The 18,177-nt window shown below is 34.4% G+C and overlaps 1 protein-coding gene across 1 annotated transcript; it reads right to left on the bottom strand.

Moving 5' to 3' along the window:
- Window positions 1-5,342: 5,342 nt before the first annotated feature.
- Window positions 5,343-8,532, bottom strand: LOC134244938 (uncharacterized). The gene is made up of 3 exons (XM_062727197.1): window positions 8,410-8,532; window positions 6,557-6,630; window positions 5,343-6,453 (listed from the first exon to the last, which is right to left on the bottom strand). The coding sequence occupies exons 1-3, from the start codon at window positions 8,481-8,483 to the stop codon at window positions 5,354-5,356; spliced, it is 1,248 nt and encodes a 415-aa protein (XP_062583181.1). The 5' UTR covers window positions 8,484-8,532; the 3' UTR covers window positions 5,343-5,353.
- Between the last annotated feature and the right edge of the window lie 9,645 nt (window positions 8,533-18,177).

Below are 18,177 nucleotides of genomic sequence, written 5' to 3'. Positions count from 1 at the left end.
ACAAAGTGTTTAGGTACGTATATGCGCCCCTTTTGCAGCAGATTTTTTTTGTCTGATTATTTGCTACAATTAACCTAAAATAGAGAATATATATTCAGCTGTGTGAATAATGCTATACTCTCATTTCTCAAATCCCTTTCACTGTCAATTTGGAAGGGGGAGGGGGTGTTGTCACCAGATTTTGAGTTCAAACAATGTGTTGAATATTTAGATACATTTCATACCGATGAAAACAAAATTAAAATGTCAAGTATGAATAGATATAAATATTACACATAGATCACAAGTAATCTTCTAATTTTATATTGTGGAACGATGATTGAACAAGTGAGTTTTTGCTAAAAGCTAATAGCAAAAACTTCATTACATATGATATAAAGAATCAAAACATTTGTACTACTTAGTCTAATGAACTGTATACGACTTAGATAGTGTTCGTTTATATGAAAGAGTTTGCGTGATATTACTTTGAAAAATTGACTCAAAAGTGAGCGGAAGAACAAAAAGTGAGCGGAAGAACAATCTACCTTTTATGTTTCACAGATTACACAGATCTATTTTAACAATTTTTTTATTCCTTGTCTGCTTATTGTATAACTTCTTAATTCAAACACATTAACATGACTTGTTTTCAATTATGGACAGAATAAGAGCAAAAACGGGTAATTTATAAGGTGCACGTCTATAAAAATCGTACTCACATCATTTTATGTGATAATTTGAGCTGGTTATACTAATTAATTCACGATCTTGATAATTAATAGTCTGCAGGGGGAAAAATGATTTTTTGAAAATTTGGTAATGTGGTCAACCACATTATTAGACCTTGTTTTATGTGGTTTCGTCTCAGAAAAGGCTGATTACATATTAATATTGAAAGAGAAAAAATGTTTCATTCTGAATAATTTCGCCTGAGTAGAGATCGAATTCTTAACAAATAGCAAAATAATGTAAAACATTTAAAAATGGAAAAAAAAATATGTTGACCCCTGTCTTCTCCATAACTTCAGTACTTAAGGTCATACGCAACGTAGTTTGAACTTTATTGGAACCTTCCTTGTAGTTGAAGAGTTCCACTAAATGAAAGACCCGTGTGCAATTAATGTCTATATATGGATTTGTACACCTCTTCTAAACCAAATTTTGATGGGGAATAATCTGGAATTTATGTTTCGTGGTTATTTGATATCTTCCAAAAACCGCTGGTTATGCATGCTGATTTTTTGTCTATTAACATCTGATGGCACTATAATCTTAAATTAAGAATATCTTGAAAAATTATCAGTAGGTAAGGTACCTTGCGTGTGTCCTTAACAGAATGAGTTGGAATTAAAAAAAAAACACCTCTATAATTGATTGGTCCAATAACCAACCAATTAACACCCCATTCAGAAAGGTCCATTTAGTGTTATACTCCAGAGGCGAGTGAGTGAACTTCAAATCGTCAGTATAGAAAACCAAATACTAGTACATATAATATATAAATTAATTCCTTTATGACCAGAAACATGCTTGCCAACGATAAAAGGAATTAAATTAAATCATTTACTTTAGTAACATGTTCACTATCGATACAAGTCTTTTAACTTGGACTTCTAATTTAGTTTTATATTCACTGTCATATCATATTATTAAATTACAGTAAGATAGAATTTATAACCTATACGCGAATAATCACGTAGGTTTATATCATGTACAAAGTCTTTTTAATTACCAGTACAAGTTGCATAGGAATGGGAAGCGCCCATGTCACTTTTAGTGGTTCAGTTGCCCTATTCTTAGCGTAAACGTTTTGTATGCGTTGCAAATTTTTATGGTTTATTTCGTGAGTATAAATAAATAGATATGTTTCTTTGGAAAATTAATTTTTCAAGAATGTTCAAAATCATAATTAGAAATTTTTGGTTGTGATTTAGTTTGAATCTAACTAACAAGTACCGTAAATTTTGGCGATAATAGTAATGCCAGAGTTAAAACACTATTACTTTTGAATAAAGATTTTGTATATAAAGTTTTCTACGACAAATACGTATTAATATGTAGTGCAGCAGAAAAACACAAACAAACAAAAAAAGAAAGAGAGGGTAAGAAAGAGGGAGAGAGTGATGTGAGAAAACAATATGTTGGGAGAGGGAGACATAGGATAGGGAAAAAATGAATGGGAAATATATCTCTTTCATTTTACCTGCCCTACATTCCTATGAATCACTTACTCTCTACTCATGGTTGGAGTGGGGAGTTACTTCTCCTTGGAGGGGGAAGATGATACGTCTCTCTATCCCTTATTCTCTAACTCTCGAGAGAGAGAGAAGGGAGAGAGAGAGCGAGATGAGTGAGAGGAAAGAGAGAGGGGAGTGTGAGAGAGGAGAATGTGAGAGAGGAGTGTGGGGGAGAGAGAGAGAGAGGAGTGTGAGAGAGAGAGGAGTGTGAGAGAGAGAGGAATGTGAGAGAGAGAGGAGAGAGAGAGGAGTGTGAGGGAGAGAGAGGGGAGTAGGAGAGAGAGAGGAGTGTGAGAGAGGAGAGAGAGGAGTAGGAGAGAGGAGAGAGAGGAGTAGGAGAGAGGAGAGAGAGGAGTAGGAGAGAGAGGAGTGTGAGAGAGAGAGAGGAGTGAGAAAGTGACATTGGGGTAATAAGGTCGAGAATTTGAGAAGTTAAGGTCAAAGGTCATAAATTTTTTAATTTGATGTGTGTGCGAAAGTTTCATTTCCTCGCGATATATCAAGAAGCTTTTTGAGTTTTTGCTATTAAATTTTTATACCATTACTTAAATTCCTCTGTCCCTCTGTCCCATCATCGCCGTTCTGTCCGTCTCTTCAATCGGCTATACATCTGTCTGTATGCAACACTTTCGTTTCCAAGCGATATTTCAAGAAGCCTTTGAACTTTTGCGATAGCAATATACAAACTCTGCTTTTATTGCGACATATTGCGATTGTTCGCATGTTTTTGTTCTCCAGGCTGTTTCTCGGAGATGGCTGGGACAATCTTCCTGAAACTTTCCTCAAAGGAGGATCACTGGTTGTAGTTGTGTTGTGTGGTCATTCAGTTTCAAAATGGCTACCGTTGCCATGGAAACCTGCAAAAAGCGACGAATTTTGTCCGCGAGTGTTCTCTCTGGTCCCTTGAACATTCTTCATGAAATTTTATTTATGTAATGATTTAAAAATCAAAGTACTGAAAGTACTGAGACGAGTTGATGGTTGTCCAAGCTTAGCTAAAGGGTATTGTTGTATTGATGAAAAAATGAAAGTCTTGTCCAGTTCGGGGCGACATACGCTATTGCTTGCAATAGCAAACTTTCTAGTTATTATTATTTTTTACATTTTACATACACTCTACGCTTGCCTTACATTGCAGCTGACTTTTTCAACACTTGACCACACTAGATTTTTTAAACGTTCCTTTTTTTCGCTAGGAGGATGTGGGCTTTAATCAGTAATTTAATTTATATAAGCAAATCACAGGCACGTGTTTCGGAAATAAATTTTTAATCCAGGGTATAAAAATAATACAAGATATCTAACTCAGAATTACACGGAATACCCCCTACCGCACAACCGCATTCATTTAAACTTTCAGAGAAAATGCACTGAACAACTGTTCATACCTATGTCTTCTGCTATATAATTTATCGACACAGCCATATATGGCATGCCTGTCTTAATTTTCTTTAATCTTCGTAAACAGCGTCACAATTCTGCTCGCCGAGTGGAAAGTCGAACTCAACCATAAAACGGTATGTGCTAATCTCGGGCAAAGAAAAAAAAATGAGTGGGTTTAAAAATTCATTTCCAATGTTGAAGTATTGCAGTGAGTAAATAAAACTTGTTTACGTCCGATTTTCCATGAAAACATTACGATGTTTATCCGACGTAATTTCAGAAACAGATTTTTAGCCAATTGAAATCTCTGTGCGAGATCACTTTTCCACTGAGTCGACTTTTCCACTCGGCGAGTATAGCTTTGACGCTCTTTACGGCGATAAATGAAAACAAAGACATGCATGCCATATATGGTTGTGTTGATAAATCATCGTAGAAGACAATGGTAATAAACAGTTTGCCAGTGCATTTCATCTGAAAGTGTAAATGAGTGCGTTTCTGAGGAGGGGGGTATTTCGTGTAATTCTGAGTTAGATACCTGATTATTATACTATGGTTTAAAGTTTTTTTAATTTCCGAAATAAGTGCCTGTGAAGCAAGTTGATAATTTATGGAATTTTAAATACACATATTAATCAAATTCGGTAATTCAGTCTGTTGATATAATTTATCTGTAATAAATAAATCAAATCAAAATGACATTTCATTACAAATGCAACCTCGCTACTACTTTTTAAATGAGAACCTTTCACAAGAAAGTTTTATTAAGCTTCTAAAAACCAAATTAAATCAACACTACGTATATATTACGCTGTATAATATAGATTATAACATTTTCTGTTCATCACTGGTTGAATTTCAAAGTTATTCATAATGTGTATGAGAGAGAGGGAATTTAGTCTTTAGAGTTTTGATGAACGCAGTATGAAAGAAAACTGTGAGATTACAATGCGATATGTACTATAAAACTTACTTTGGAAACTAATGCTTACATCTCATTTGGTACACCTAGTTTACACGTACATCTTTATTCAGTTATATACCACATAGAAGAAACTGTCCCCTATTAAAATCAACATTCATAGAGGGTTTCGGGGTTTAACTAATACATAAACATTAAATGTATCATCAAGACCCCTCCCTAACAGAGTCAAACATGGAACATACGAACTGTCAAATTTTGAAGTGAATGAAAGATATACTTTTAGTGTAATACTAGAACTAAAGCAGAACGATTAACGGATACAAGGGGAAACAACTTCCTTAAACGGAGAGGCAGTAGTCGTAAATCAAACTAACTTTGTATCATAACCCTTAAGTTATTCCCCTTCAATACCAAAGCTCCACCATCCCTTGGAAACTGTTCCACAATATTACTGCGTAGCGTGTCAAGAAGAAGCTTCTGCATGATTTCCTGCAATTTTGTCTCGATATATATTTATTCCAAAAACCTTTCATCAAAAACTGCTGCTGTCTTTCTCAGATAATGACATTGCTTTTTAAGTGCAATGCATGTACGTGTCACCTTTTCCTGTACTTTTCTTTTTGAAAACCACTCACGAGGTCTTTAGGATAGGTACCTTGCAGATTAATAAAACAAAGCACCAACAGTCAAACAAAGGGAAACAAAATCAGAATGCTACATTCAATTTTCTACATCGGTAAAATTAGGAATGTCAAATAAAATTTAAGCAAATCAATAAAAATTACTTTATTAAAATCAGTAAAAAAAACCCCACAAAAACAAACACCTATCGGTTTGAATCTGACTTTTCTTTTGCCTCTCTTTCTTTTCGTTTGCCGTCATTTTTGTCGATATGATACAAATGACCTTTGACCCTTCTGAGATATTTCAGCAGTCCCTTGATCTCTCCATTTACCATTTTCTTTTGATTTTCCAGTGTTTTCTTTTCCTTTAATACATTGTTACTATCGTTGTTTATTTTTCCTCTCCGGTCCTTCGCTAACGGTTTTGTTGTACTCCCAGATGGACTACTTTTTCCTTTATGACTCTGATTGTTTCCTTTTCCATTTCCGGCTCCTTCCTGCTTTCTTGGCGAATTCTTGGGCAAGTTACTATGTGGACTTTTTCTTTCACTTTCTTTTTTCCCATCGTTACCTTTATTCTTCCACTGTTTCTTGTCATGTATGCTGTTCTTTTTGTTTGTTGGCTGCTGCTCCCCTTTTCTATTCTGTTGTAGACCATGTCTCGCTAAAAGCAGTTTTCTCCCCTTTAGATTTGAATACTTCCCCAAACGACCTCGACTATTATTCCCCTTTCTCTGCTTACAACGAATTCTCTGTTTCTTTTTTTCATGCATACATTTTCGATATATTTGGATGCAGGTTGGGTATTTTTTAGCCTTGCCACATGATGCCTGAGCAAGCATTTTATTTTTATCTGTTCTATATCTATTCTTCATTTTCTTTCTCCCACGAAGGTTTTTCTTGCCCTTTCCTTTACTTTCCTTACTCTTTGAGCCCCCTTGTGGATTTGATTTTTTGCGGTTGTTATGAACAGCGTTGCCTTTTGGGGGTTTCTTTGTTTTGGCGTTGCTTTCGCGACTATCATTATTTGGTTTCTTTTCCGTGGTTTGGGGATTTGCTTTCACCGGCGCCTTGGTTGTCGTTACACTACCTGCAGTAGCGGTTGACGTTACAGTACTCGGTGAGGTGGGTTTTAAGGTGGCTGTGCTATTGGTCTGAGTCGCCTTTGTGGTGGTGACTGGTTTCTGCTGAGGCGGCGATTTTCCGGAAGAACCGCCGTTGTTTCTTTTGTTTAAGTCGGACAACTCTCCGATGTCGTCTTCGAGCTCGGACAACAAATTTTTGAAAGGCTCATCGACCTCTCCTGAAAATGATAAAAGTGCAAAGCGTGAATCAAGTTTATAACAGAAGTCAGTTGATTTTACACGATTTAAACAAAATGCTACTTTTTTCAAATTGAGACCCACCATGTTTTTGTTCGTTGAAGTTTCTCTTCTCCTCTGATCTTATTTCATCTAAGAGACCAGTATCGTAGTCATTGCTGCAACAAGATAATGAAAATTAAGACCATTATATTTTTTTTAAATATTAAAATGGAGGAAATGTCATGTTGTAAATTTTGAATTAACCGGGTGGCAGTAAATACAAAATTTACATGACATTTTTGCTGGTTCTCAAAATCAAGAAAACACGTGTCTACAGTTCAATGTTTGATATTAGATATGCAAGAAAAAATGTCCAATATCAAAATCATGATAAAAAAAACTTGAAAAAGCTTGAAAAATATTTGATATATGAGATGCTGCACAGAAGTATGCATTATTGTCCGAAATATCTGACGTTTTGCAGTTTTTTTTAAATCATGAGTTTCTGATTGACAATATCTATGTGGTTTTTGGAGATCAGGTCTTTCAACAATCTGTTGGATTTCCCATTGGTACCAAATGCGCCCCATTTAATATTAGCAGACCTATTTTTCTATTTATATGAAACAGAATTTATCTCGTACGCGAAAAGAAGAATACACTTGCTATGGCCTTCAACTCGATAGTTAAATATAAAATATATCGACGACGTATTGTCGAAAAGAAGAATACACTTGCTATGGCCTTCAACTCGATAGTTAAATATAAAATATATCGACGACGTATTGTCGTTTAACAGTGGTTACTTCCAAACTTACAGTATATCGCTACGATAAATCCCGGTGAGATTGAGATAAAAGATACCACAGAGTCATTTTCCATACTTGGATATTTTAATTGAAAAAGACGTTAATAGTAATCTAACAACCAAGCTATATGATAAACGTGATGACGTTAACTTTTCTATCGTCAACTTCCCTAACTTATGCAGCAATATACCTTCATCACCTGCATACGGAGTATATATATCTCAGTTGATTCGATACGCAAGAGCATGTTCTACGTATGAACAATATCTAAAACGAGGTAAGTTATTGACAAAGAAGTTGATGAAACAAGAATATCAGCTGTCTCATTTAAAATAATAATTTTGTAAGTTTTATAGTCGATACAATGACCTTGTCAGCAAATACAATGTATCATTGAGTCAAAAACTTACTAACATTTTATAGTCCATGACTAGTATTTATACACTGAATAGACGACGGATTTTACCATCATTTCTTGATCATGACAAGGAGCACACGGCGGGTGTGACCGGTCGACAGGGGACGCTCAATTTTCCATGGCAGCTGATCCCTCCTCTGATGTTTTGGAGGTCCGTGTTTGCTCTGCTCCTATTCGGTATTGTTTATGGATTTTTGATCTTGAATATTGTTCGTTATCTTCATATGTTTCATTTTATTCAAGTTGTCTATGGCATGTTCCGACTTCAAATTTCAATCTTCCTGAACAACACTTCGGGCACACAGTGAGTGTGGCCTGTCAACAGGGTTGCTTATTCCACTTACGCATTCGATTACACCTCAGGCTCTGAAATTGCGCTTGTACTGTATTTTTATAACTTCACAGGTTACTGTTACATTGTTTATTTTTTTAATTTTTTTTTATCAAACAATGTTTGTTGTCTTGAAAGTTTTTTTTTAAATGTCGTATCGATATATGAAACTTGTGCCAAACCTGTACCAAGAAACACTGTTGAGTTAAGTTTCTTTTTGAATATTTGTTTCTGGTAGGCTAGAGATACGGAAAGATGGACGACAGACACCTTAGCCTCAGCCTTAGGATGATATTAACATCGTAAAAAACCAATATTAGGCTAGTAACACTGTTACGACTGTTTGCATTGTTAGATGTCAAACCGTTTCAGCAAAATCACAGAACGTATCACTTACTAATCGTTATCATATGCCAAGATCCAACAAACACAAAGGAAAATGGTTAAAATGAACAAATATGTACGCCTCATATCTCACATCGTAAACATTACTTTTTCCTCTACGTCATAAATGATGACGTCATTTTTTCAGATATGAATTCTCGGGAGTTTTCGGTGACCAATACGGAAGCGACTGAGGAGTTGACTTAGAAGACCCAAGGACATTTTCGAGTTTCTTTTGTGCTAGATGGCAGCTTATTTCTAAACACACTTGGACTGATAACTTTTAAACTGTTTAAAACATTTTTAACAAGAATATATGGGAAAAAAATCTATGTTTTCCAAGTTTTAGTTTAATTTTTACAACAAAATCCTTAATATGCAGAACTTTTTGTTTAAAAAAAGTCTCAAAGTATCATACAGATAACTTTTGTTAGGCTTACCGTAATGTATTTTTCACTTAAGCCTACTAGAATATCTCAGTATAGACAATGGCCTATGACTTATGTAATTTTACAGGCTTATGTACAAAGTAAAAATTGACAGTGAAGAAATTCATTTTACCCTTGAGTGGACCAACAATAATTTAGATTAGCAAAGTTCTATATCCTTGTAAGACCATTCTTTATCGTCCCTTATTATAAAAGAGGGCATACACGACAAATTGATATTTTTACGATGTGCTGTGTTGTGTTTTGTGAAAAAAATCACTCACACCTTTGTCTCGGGTGAGATTAAAATGACAAAATCAAGAAAATATTTCATTACAAGTTTATCATTCATGAACAATTGCTTATACATAAGATTCAATACAAATAGTAAATCTTTAATAACACGTGACTGCTTGGAAGTAGCACGCAGTGATGTGAGATCTTTTCTTCTGGACTTCCCTCAGTTCCGCTTCACTGGCCCCCAGCTCCTGTAATGTCTCCTCTACAACCACCATCAACCTCGTCAACATATTGTTGGCTATCTCCTGCCACTGGTTACTGACGTGTCTGGACCTCTACAAGACAAGTAAATAATCGTGGAACCGTGACTAAAGCAGCTTAGTAGTGAGAGGTATCTAACAATATATCGGAATTCAAATGGGTACCAATTGTGGCCCGTCATCAGCAGATGTACATTTTTATTACTAGCTGTGGCGTTCACATCTATATTTAGAAAAAAAATTTGACTTATTATTATTGCCTATTAACAATAGTTACATTTAGATGTCAACTTCATATTTTCTAGTGAACTTGATATGAGATACCACAGAGTCTGTCACATCGGTTTCATATTCGGGTATTTTGCGATAGAAAAGGACGCTAATGGTAACTTAACAAAACTTTATGATACATGTGATGGGTTTCTTTACTTATTTTGCAATTAAACACACCCTTGTCACCCGCATATGGGGTTTAGTCCGAAATTTCCGATTTTTTTTTTTTTAGCCTTTTTTTGATTGTTTAACGTACCAGGAAAACGTCGGAACCAGCGTCATTACGAAAACTGGAAAATCGGCGCCTCCAACCAGAGTTGATCTTCGATGTTTGTGACACAGGAACTTATTTTGTTAATATTTTTTTTAACCCAAAGCATACATTTTAAGTATTATTACTTTGGGTTAAGACATTTATTACCGAAACACGTGTCTTTGGACTTGCAAACTGAATTAAATTACGAACTCACAAGTTATCAATACTAGTACAGACAAACCATATAAAACGATATTCATGAGTACTAAAAGTATTGGACTTTAAAATGTTTCAAGTTTGACACTTTATTCGGTTCACAAGTACCGAAAATCATCCCGAGAATGCTGGTGGAAGCGCGAATTATCAGTTTTCAGCTGCTGCTCACCTGAGCTTTCAGTTCTCAGCTCAGGTGAGCTTTTCAATAGAAATCCAAGTTTTACATTGAAATATATAGGAAAAAATCTTTTAAAATATTCTTCTCAGGAACAACTGGACCAGAAAAGCTAAAATTTAGGTGGAGGTATCTTGGGGTAAATTAGATTCTAATGGCACCTGATCCCACGTCTGATGTTTTCAAAAGGTCATTGTTTGCTCTGTTCCTAAGTGTCAATGGACGTTTTTAGCTTGAGTATTCTTTGTTACATGTATCTCCATATTTTATGAATAAAATTAGTTTTTTTCGATTTGCAGAGGAGGTATCATAAATTGCACGAGTTTGTTAAAAGAGAAATAACTCTGTCACATGTGTCCAAGAATCCAAAATCGAAAGAAAACTTAATATTGCATTTTTTTTCCAATCTTTAATTCTTAGAAAATTACTAGATGTATTACAATTCAAAATACCTGTACTATTATAAATGCGGAATATGGCTTTTTTGTCTAATGAAAAATAAAAAGACACAAATTTAATAGGAAGCTTAACATGATAAAATTTTACCAAATCGCTCGAATATTTTCTTTCAGACGAGGTAAGTTTCTAACATACTTTTTTTTTTGGATAATAAACAATATTATAGCAAATGTTACCTTTTGCAACCCTTGATGCTTTTCTTGAGATTCACTAACTGGGTGACCAGACGCAACACTGGCAGACATTACGGCAAACACAAAGACCGCCAAAAACGTCATCCTGTCCATTCCAAAATTAAAATAACAGTCCAAACACTTTCACAGTCTCTTATAAACGACACTTCTGTTCTTATTTGCGATGGATGAAATACCAAATAAGCGCATTTGATTAAACAAGTCCACTGGGGAGATGAAATGGTGCGCAATCAAAGATTTCAAGGGAATTTATTTTTGGACATTCGGCCAACAGCAAATACAAATCCCCTACATTTCTCACATTTCACGTTAATAATCCGCCCTCTCTTTCCTAATATGATGGACTTTTTCTCATGAATGGTCAATTTGCTAATGAATTGAAAAAGGCTAAAATTAATTTAAGACAGTTCTAAGAGAAGAAAAAAACCTTGTAGCATACACTCTGATTTCATAAATGACTGAAGAATTTATAAAGAAACTAGTGCTAATTGTAACGGGGACCGTTACAGATGTTCCCCAAACGCTCCCCAACTCCCTTTTGGTGCCATATTCCCTGTAATCTCTATTAAATAAGAAATACTTTATGGAATTTGGACTTAATCAAGGTCTTCCCAGAAAAATACAAAATATATTTAAAAATAGGCATTTCGTGTTCATGTTCGTAACGACCATATTATCTTGTCTACACTATCTAAAATTTTAATATACTTAATATCAAAGCATTTAATCCAAACGTATTAAAAAATACACTCATTCGAGGGTATTTTTAATTTTACTCATTTCACGTGCACGCACGTGCATAATGACTACACCTTCTTGTAGGAGTTCTTTATATTTATCTTTGTTCTAAATCCCATCCTGTTTGGTTGGAAAACAAAGGAGTTATAGCCGTTTGAAGTTTCAGCCAATCAGATTGCAGCACACATGTATGCGCGTGATTTCATAAATTTTTATCTTTGTTGTATTGAAGGATATCTAAATGAATGACTATATTTTAAAATTCCAAACATTTCGTAAAAAAACAAAGGAGATATAGCCATTTAAAGTTTCAGCCAATCAGATTGCAGCACACGTGCATGCGCGTGATTTCATGAATTTTTTTCTATATCATATTTTAGGATATCCTAATGCATGACTATGTTTTAAAATTCAAAGCATTTCGTCAAAAAACAAAGGAGATATAGCCATTTAAATTTTCAGCCAATCAGATTGCAGCACGCGCGCATGCGCATGCTTTCATGAAAATTTTTATATATCATGCTGTATATCTTCATAATGTAGGACTATGTTCAAAATTTCAAAAGATTATGACAAGAAACAAGAAAGATATTGAGACTTTAGTTTCAGCCAATCAGAGCGAAGCGCACGTGCATGCACGTGAGATCTTGCTATTTTCACCATGCCATCTTGTTTATACTACTAATATATCCTTACAGTATGAGTTTCAAAAAAATTCATCAAAAAAAAGAAAAGTTACAGCAATATCCATTATATTGGTCATTTCATGTGTTGCACGTGCGCGCTCTTGCAAGCACGTGCGCGCAAAATGACCTTCGTTCGGCAAATCTACATAACATGTCTACTGACCCTAAAAACATTTTACCTTAGTCGGATGTGTAGTTTACAAGATCACTCGTGGACAAAATTTTCCCAGGAAGAAGAAAAATAACTAGAATCTCTTGTTGCTAAAGCAACAAAGAAGGTCTTCCGTTCTCCTCTCTTTATCTGCATGAATGAACTTTTATCAATTTTAAAAAGGCATATAATATTTTAAATGATTCAGGAAAACAAACGGCCGTAGGTGTAACTTACCAAGATTCGATTCTCGACGTTACTTTAGACAATTAAAGTCCTAATAACATTTACAAAAATCATTTTCAATTTTTGTGACGGAGAACGCACTTTATCCTATATCTGTTGCCCAATCTTCTTGGTGTATTATTCATATAAGTTTAGTGTTTTGATCTGTTACAGTTTAAGAGATCTCGTAATGTTATCTTCTCACTTCTCACTTTGAGGACAAGAAATCACGTGACCGGTGGTAAATTTTTGAAGAGATTTTTTAGGTTACTCTAGACATTTCAGTCTGAATAACATGCCTTAAAATCATTTCAACTGCTCTTTTTATAAAAAATATTAATGGTATAGTACATAACTAAATTTATATTGTTTTTCTCTCATAACCGGAAGTACCGTAAATCTGGAAATTTTTACTGTAGATAAATTTTTAGCAAATTTGCGCGTGCATTGCATTCGCAAAAATATTTTTCTTAAAAATAAATCAACATGTGAAGAATTTTTTTCTGAGAACTCGTGTCTTTTTTTAACTCAGTGAATAGGCGTCGGTAAGCACTGGTCATTTTTAAAAGAAACCTGTTTACACTAGTCTACTATATAACTACATGTTAATTACCTGTGCGTGTAAATTGCCCTCATTATATGCAATATCGTCCGATGATTTGACAAGCACTGAGGCGGTATGTCCCTTTTTAATTATTTTCATCAATTAATTTGCCAATAAAGAGAGAACTGTCATTTTATCTAACCGTGTATCAACACGGGCGATAACTCAAACTCAGTGCATTTACTAGAAAGTTCCAAATGTAAACGCAGCGTGTAAATTTTAGGTGAGAAAAAAACCAAACGTTGAGAAAATTAGTTATATTTTTTCTTCATTTGGATTATACTTTAGGTTAAAAGGCATACACAACCTCTAAAATGTTTGTTATAATTGATTTAGAAATTATTTTCAGTGCAAATCCTTTTGTATTTTTATCAAAATCGTTCTGGAGCGATTTTGCAATTTCTTTCCATGTTGCGAGTATATTGGTGGTATTCTAACTGGGCATATTACTGGAGTATTTGAAAAATAACCTGATATGAAAATCTTCAGTGATTTTTATTTTTAGCACTAGTGACAATTCGCAAAAATTTGAAGCGTAAAAATTAATCAACAGCTTTTTGATCCAAATTCGCAAAAATAAATCGACGTAAAAATTTCCAGATTTACGGTAGTCGTTTTTGTTTCCAGTGGTACTGGCATATTTTATAACTACAAATAAGATGCTATAATGTATTACTAAGAAAGATTCCATAAAAAAAATGAAATTTTTTATTTATTTGTTCACCTTCTGTGACGACCGGAAGCGACTGCTGACAATGTTTACCCAAATGAATTTGCCTACTCATCAAGATCTATCACTCCTATAATAATTTATCTACAAAAAATATTTATGGGAAAGAAAAATACTCATATTAGGTATTTTTCTCTTATAACCGGAAGTTGCCGTTTTTTTTTTCCGGTGGTATAGACATGTTTCAAAACTACAAATAAGATGCTATAATGTGATGCAAAAAAGTTTCTATAAAGAAAAGTTGAAGTTTTCGATTTCTTTGATCAGTTCCTGTGACGACCGGAAGTGACGGCGGACAATCTTATTCCAACTGGTTTTGTCAGCTCATCAAGATCTACCATTTGTAAAAGTTTGATGTCTTAATCTCTTACCATTTACGAGATCTAGCTATGATAAATTCTCATTTTGAGGACAGGAAATCACACGACCGGAAGTGAATTTTAAAAACAATTTGACGTTACTGTAGATATTTGCAGTCTAGATAACAATACATACCCTAAAATCATTACAAATACTTTATCTATAAAAATATTTATTGGAAAGAAAAATACTCAAATTATGTACTTTTTCTCTAATAACCGGAAGTTGTCGTCTTTGCTTCCGGTGGGACTGACATACTTCAAAACAACATATAAGATGCAATAATGTGACGCCAAAAAGGGTTTCATAAAGAAAAATTGAAATTTTCGATTTCTTTGATCACTTCCTGTGACGACCGGAAGTGACGGCAGACAATCGTATCCCAAATGAATTTATCTACTTATTAAGATCTATCATTCCCATAAGTTTAGTGTCTTCCTCTCTTACCGTTTACGAGATCTAGCTTTGATAACTTCTCATTTTGAGGACAGGAAATCACGCGACCGGAAGTGAATTTTACAAAGATATTTTACGTTACTGTAGATATTTGCAGTCTAGATAACATACCCTAAAATCATTACAAATACTTTATCTATAAAAAATATTTATGGGAAAGAAAAATACTCGAATTATGCAGTTTTTCTCTTATAACCGGAAGTTGTCGTTTTTGTTTCCGGTGGGACTGATATATTTCGAAACTACAAATAAGATGCCATAATGTGATGCTAAAAAAGTTTCATAAAAGAAAAGTTGAAATTTTCGATTTCTTAGATCACTTCCTGTGACGACCGGAAGTGACGGCGGACGATCTTAACCCAAATGGACATACCTACTTATTAAGATCTATTACTCATATAAGTTTGGTGTCTTTATCTCTTACCATTTCTGAGATATGACTTAGACAAAATTATTTTGAAAAAAGCGGAAATCGGACAAATCTGACGACCGGAAGTGAATTTTGAAAAAAGGAAAAAAACGCCTGGGCGTATTTTAGTTCTCTATCATCCCTGAAAATTTCATGAAAATCTGTCCAGCCATCTCTGAGAAATCTTGCCGACAAGATTTGGGGAAAAAAATAATAATAATAATAATAATAAGAAGAAAAAACAGTAGAATCACTATAAGGTCTTCCGTCTGAAACGGAAGACCATAATAATAATAATAACTAGTGCTAATTGTAATGGGGACCGTTACAGATGTTCCCCAAACGCTCCCCAACTCCCTTTTGGTGCCATATTACCTGTAATCTCTATTAAATAAGAAAGATTTTATGGAATTTAGACTTAATCAAAGTCTTCCCAGAAAAATACAAAATATATTTTAAAATAGGCATCGCACGCGTGTTCATGTGCGTAACGACCATATCATCTTGTCTACACTATCTAAAATTTTAATATACTTAATATCAAAGCATTTAATCCAAAAGTATTAAAAAATACACTCATTCGAGTGTATTTTTCATTTTACTCATTTCACGTGAAAGCACGTGCATAATGACTACACCTTCTTTTAGGAGTCCCTTATATTTATCTATGTTCTAAATCCCATCCTGTTTGGTTGAAAAACAAAGGAGTTATAGCCATTTGAAGTTTCAGCCAATCAGATTGCAGCAAACGTGCATGCGCGTGATTTCATAATTTTTTATCTTTATCGTATTGAAGGATATCTAAATGAATGACTATATTTTAGAATTCCAAACATTTCGTCAAAAAACAAAGGAGATATAGCCATATAAAGTTTCAGCCAATCAGATTGCAGCACACGTGCATGCACGTGATTTCATGATTTTTTTCTACATCATATTTTAGGATATCCTAATGCATGACTATGTTTTAAATTTTAAAGCATTCCGTCAAAAAACAAAGAAGATATAGCCATTTAAAGTTTCAGCCAATCAGATTGCAGCACGCGCGCATGCGCATGCTTTCATGAAAATTTTTATATATCATGCTGTAGATCTTCATAATGTGGGACAATGTTCAAAATTTCAAAAGATTATGACAAGAAACAAGAAAGATATTGAGACTTTAGTTTCAGCCAATCAGAGCGAAGCGCACATGCATGCGCGTGAGATTTTGCTATTTTGACCATGCCATCTTGTCTATACTATTAATGTATCCTTTTATTATGAGTTTAAAAAAAAATCATCAAAAAATAGAAAAGTTACAGCAATATCCATTATATTGGTCATTTCTCGTGTTGCACGTGCGCGCAAAATGACCTTCGTTCGGAGGCAAATCTACATAACATGTCTACTGACCCTAAAAACATTTTACCCTATTCGGATGTGTAGTTTACAAGATCACTCGTGGACAAAATTTTCCCAGGAAAAATAATAATAATAACTAGGGCTAATTGTAACGGGAACCGTTACAGATGTTCCCCAAACGCTCCCCAACTCCCTTTTGGTGCCATACTCCCTTTAAGCTTCATTAAAAACGACAAACTCTATGCATTTTACACTTTAACAACGTTTCCCTGAAGTATACCGAGTATATTCAAATTTTAGCAATTGCACGCGTGCACATGTAAATGCATGTGCGTAATGACCATATTCTCTTGTCTACACTATCTATATACATTAATATAATAAAATAATAAAGCATTTAATCCAAAAGTATTAAAAAATACGCTTCATCAAGTGTATTTTTGATTTTATCCATCTCATGTGCATGCACGTGCATGCATGTGCATGATGACCTTACCTTGTTGTAGGAATCCACTATGTCTATCTATGTTCTAAATCCCATCCTGTTTGGTTGAAAATCAAAGGAGTTATACCCATTTAAAGTTTAAGCCAATCAGATTGCAGCGCACGTGCATGCGCGTGTTTTCATGATACCTGCTATATATTATATTGTAGTATATCCTAATGCATGACTATGTTTAAAATTTCAAAGCATTTCGTCAAAAAACAAGAGATATTGAGATCTTTGTTTCAGCCAATCAGAGCCAAGCGCACGTGCATGCACGTGAGTTCGTGCTAATTTGACCACGTCATATTATGTAAACTATTAATATATCCTTATAGAATGAGTTTCAAAGCATTTCAATAAAAAATGTAAAAGTTATGGCTATAATAAGTATATCAGTCAATTCACTCATTTCACGCGCACGCACGTGCATGCGTATGCGCGCAAAATGACCTTCGTTGTGCACACCTACACTTGACACCTATTAACCCTAAAAAAGTTTTAACTTAGTTGGGTGAACAGTTTCTGAGAACACTCGCGGACAAAAAAAGTACCGGAGAACAAAGAAGAAAAAAAAGAATAATAATAATAATAACTAGTGCTAATTGTAACGGGAACCGTTACAGATGTTCCCCAAACGCTCCCCAACTCCCTTTTGGTGCCATATTCCCTGTAAGCCTTATTAAATAAGACAGCATCTGTACATTTTTGACTTTAACAACGTTTTCCCAAAAGGATACCAATTATATTCAAATTTTAACATTGCACGCGTGCCCATGTGAATGCACGTGCATAATGATCATATAATCTTGTCTACACTTTCTATATATTTAAATATACTTTTTATTAAAGCATTTAGTCCAAAAATATTAAAAATCACTCATTCAAGTGTATTTTTAATTTCACTCGTTCCAAATGCACGCACGTGCGTGCACGTGCATGATGACCATACCTTCTTGTTAGAGGCCCTTATATCTATCTATGTTCTAAATCCCATCCTGTTTGGTTGAAAACCAAAGGAATTATAGCCATTTCAAGTTTCAGCCAATCAGATTGCAGCACACGTGCATCCACGTGATTTCAAGAATTTTTT

The sequence above is a fragment of the Saccostrea cucullata genome, unplaced genomic scaffold (genome assembly GCF_032062105.1).
Source record: "Saccostrea cucullata isolate Sc308-1 unplaced genomic scaffold, CSIRO_AGI_Scuc_v1 ctg2400, whole genome shotgun sequence".
In the NCBI taxonomy this organism is placed as follows: domain Eukaryota; kingdom Metazoa; phylum Mollusca; class Bivalvia; order Ostreida; family Ostreidae; genus Saccostrea; species Saccostrea cuccullata.
The sequence above is the reverse complement of the archived record's forward strand: the minus strand, read 5'-3'. Positions and strand labels throughout refer to the sequence as shown.

Bases quoted from the DNA above. Each gene is read 5' to 3' on its own strand.
- LOC134244938 (XM_062727197.1), bottom strand. From the start codon at position 8,483: ATGAGGCGTACATATTTGTTCATTTTAACCATTTTCCTTTGTGTTTGT. The intron at 6,631-8,409 runs GTAAGTGATACG...ATCTTGTTGCAG, and splicing joins TTGGCATATGATAACGATTA to CAATGACTACGATACTGGTC. The intron at 6,454-6,556 runs GTGGGTCTCAAT...TATCATTTTCAG, and splicing joins CTTCAACGAACAAAAACATG to GAGAGGTCGATGAGCCTTTC.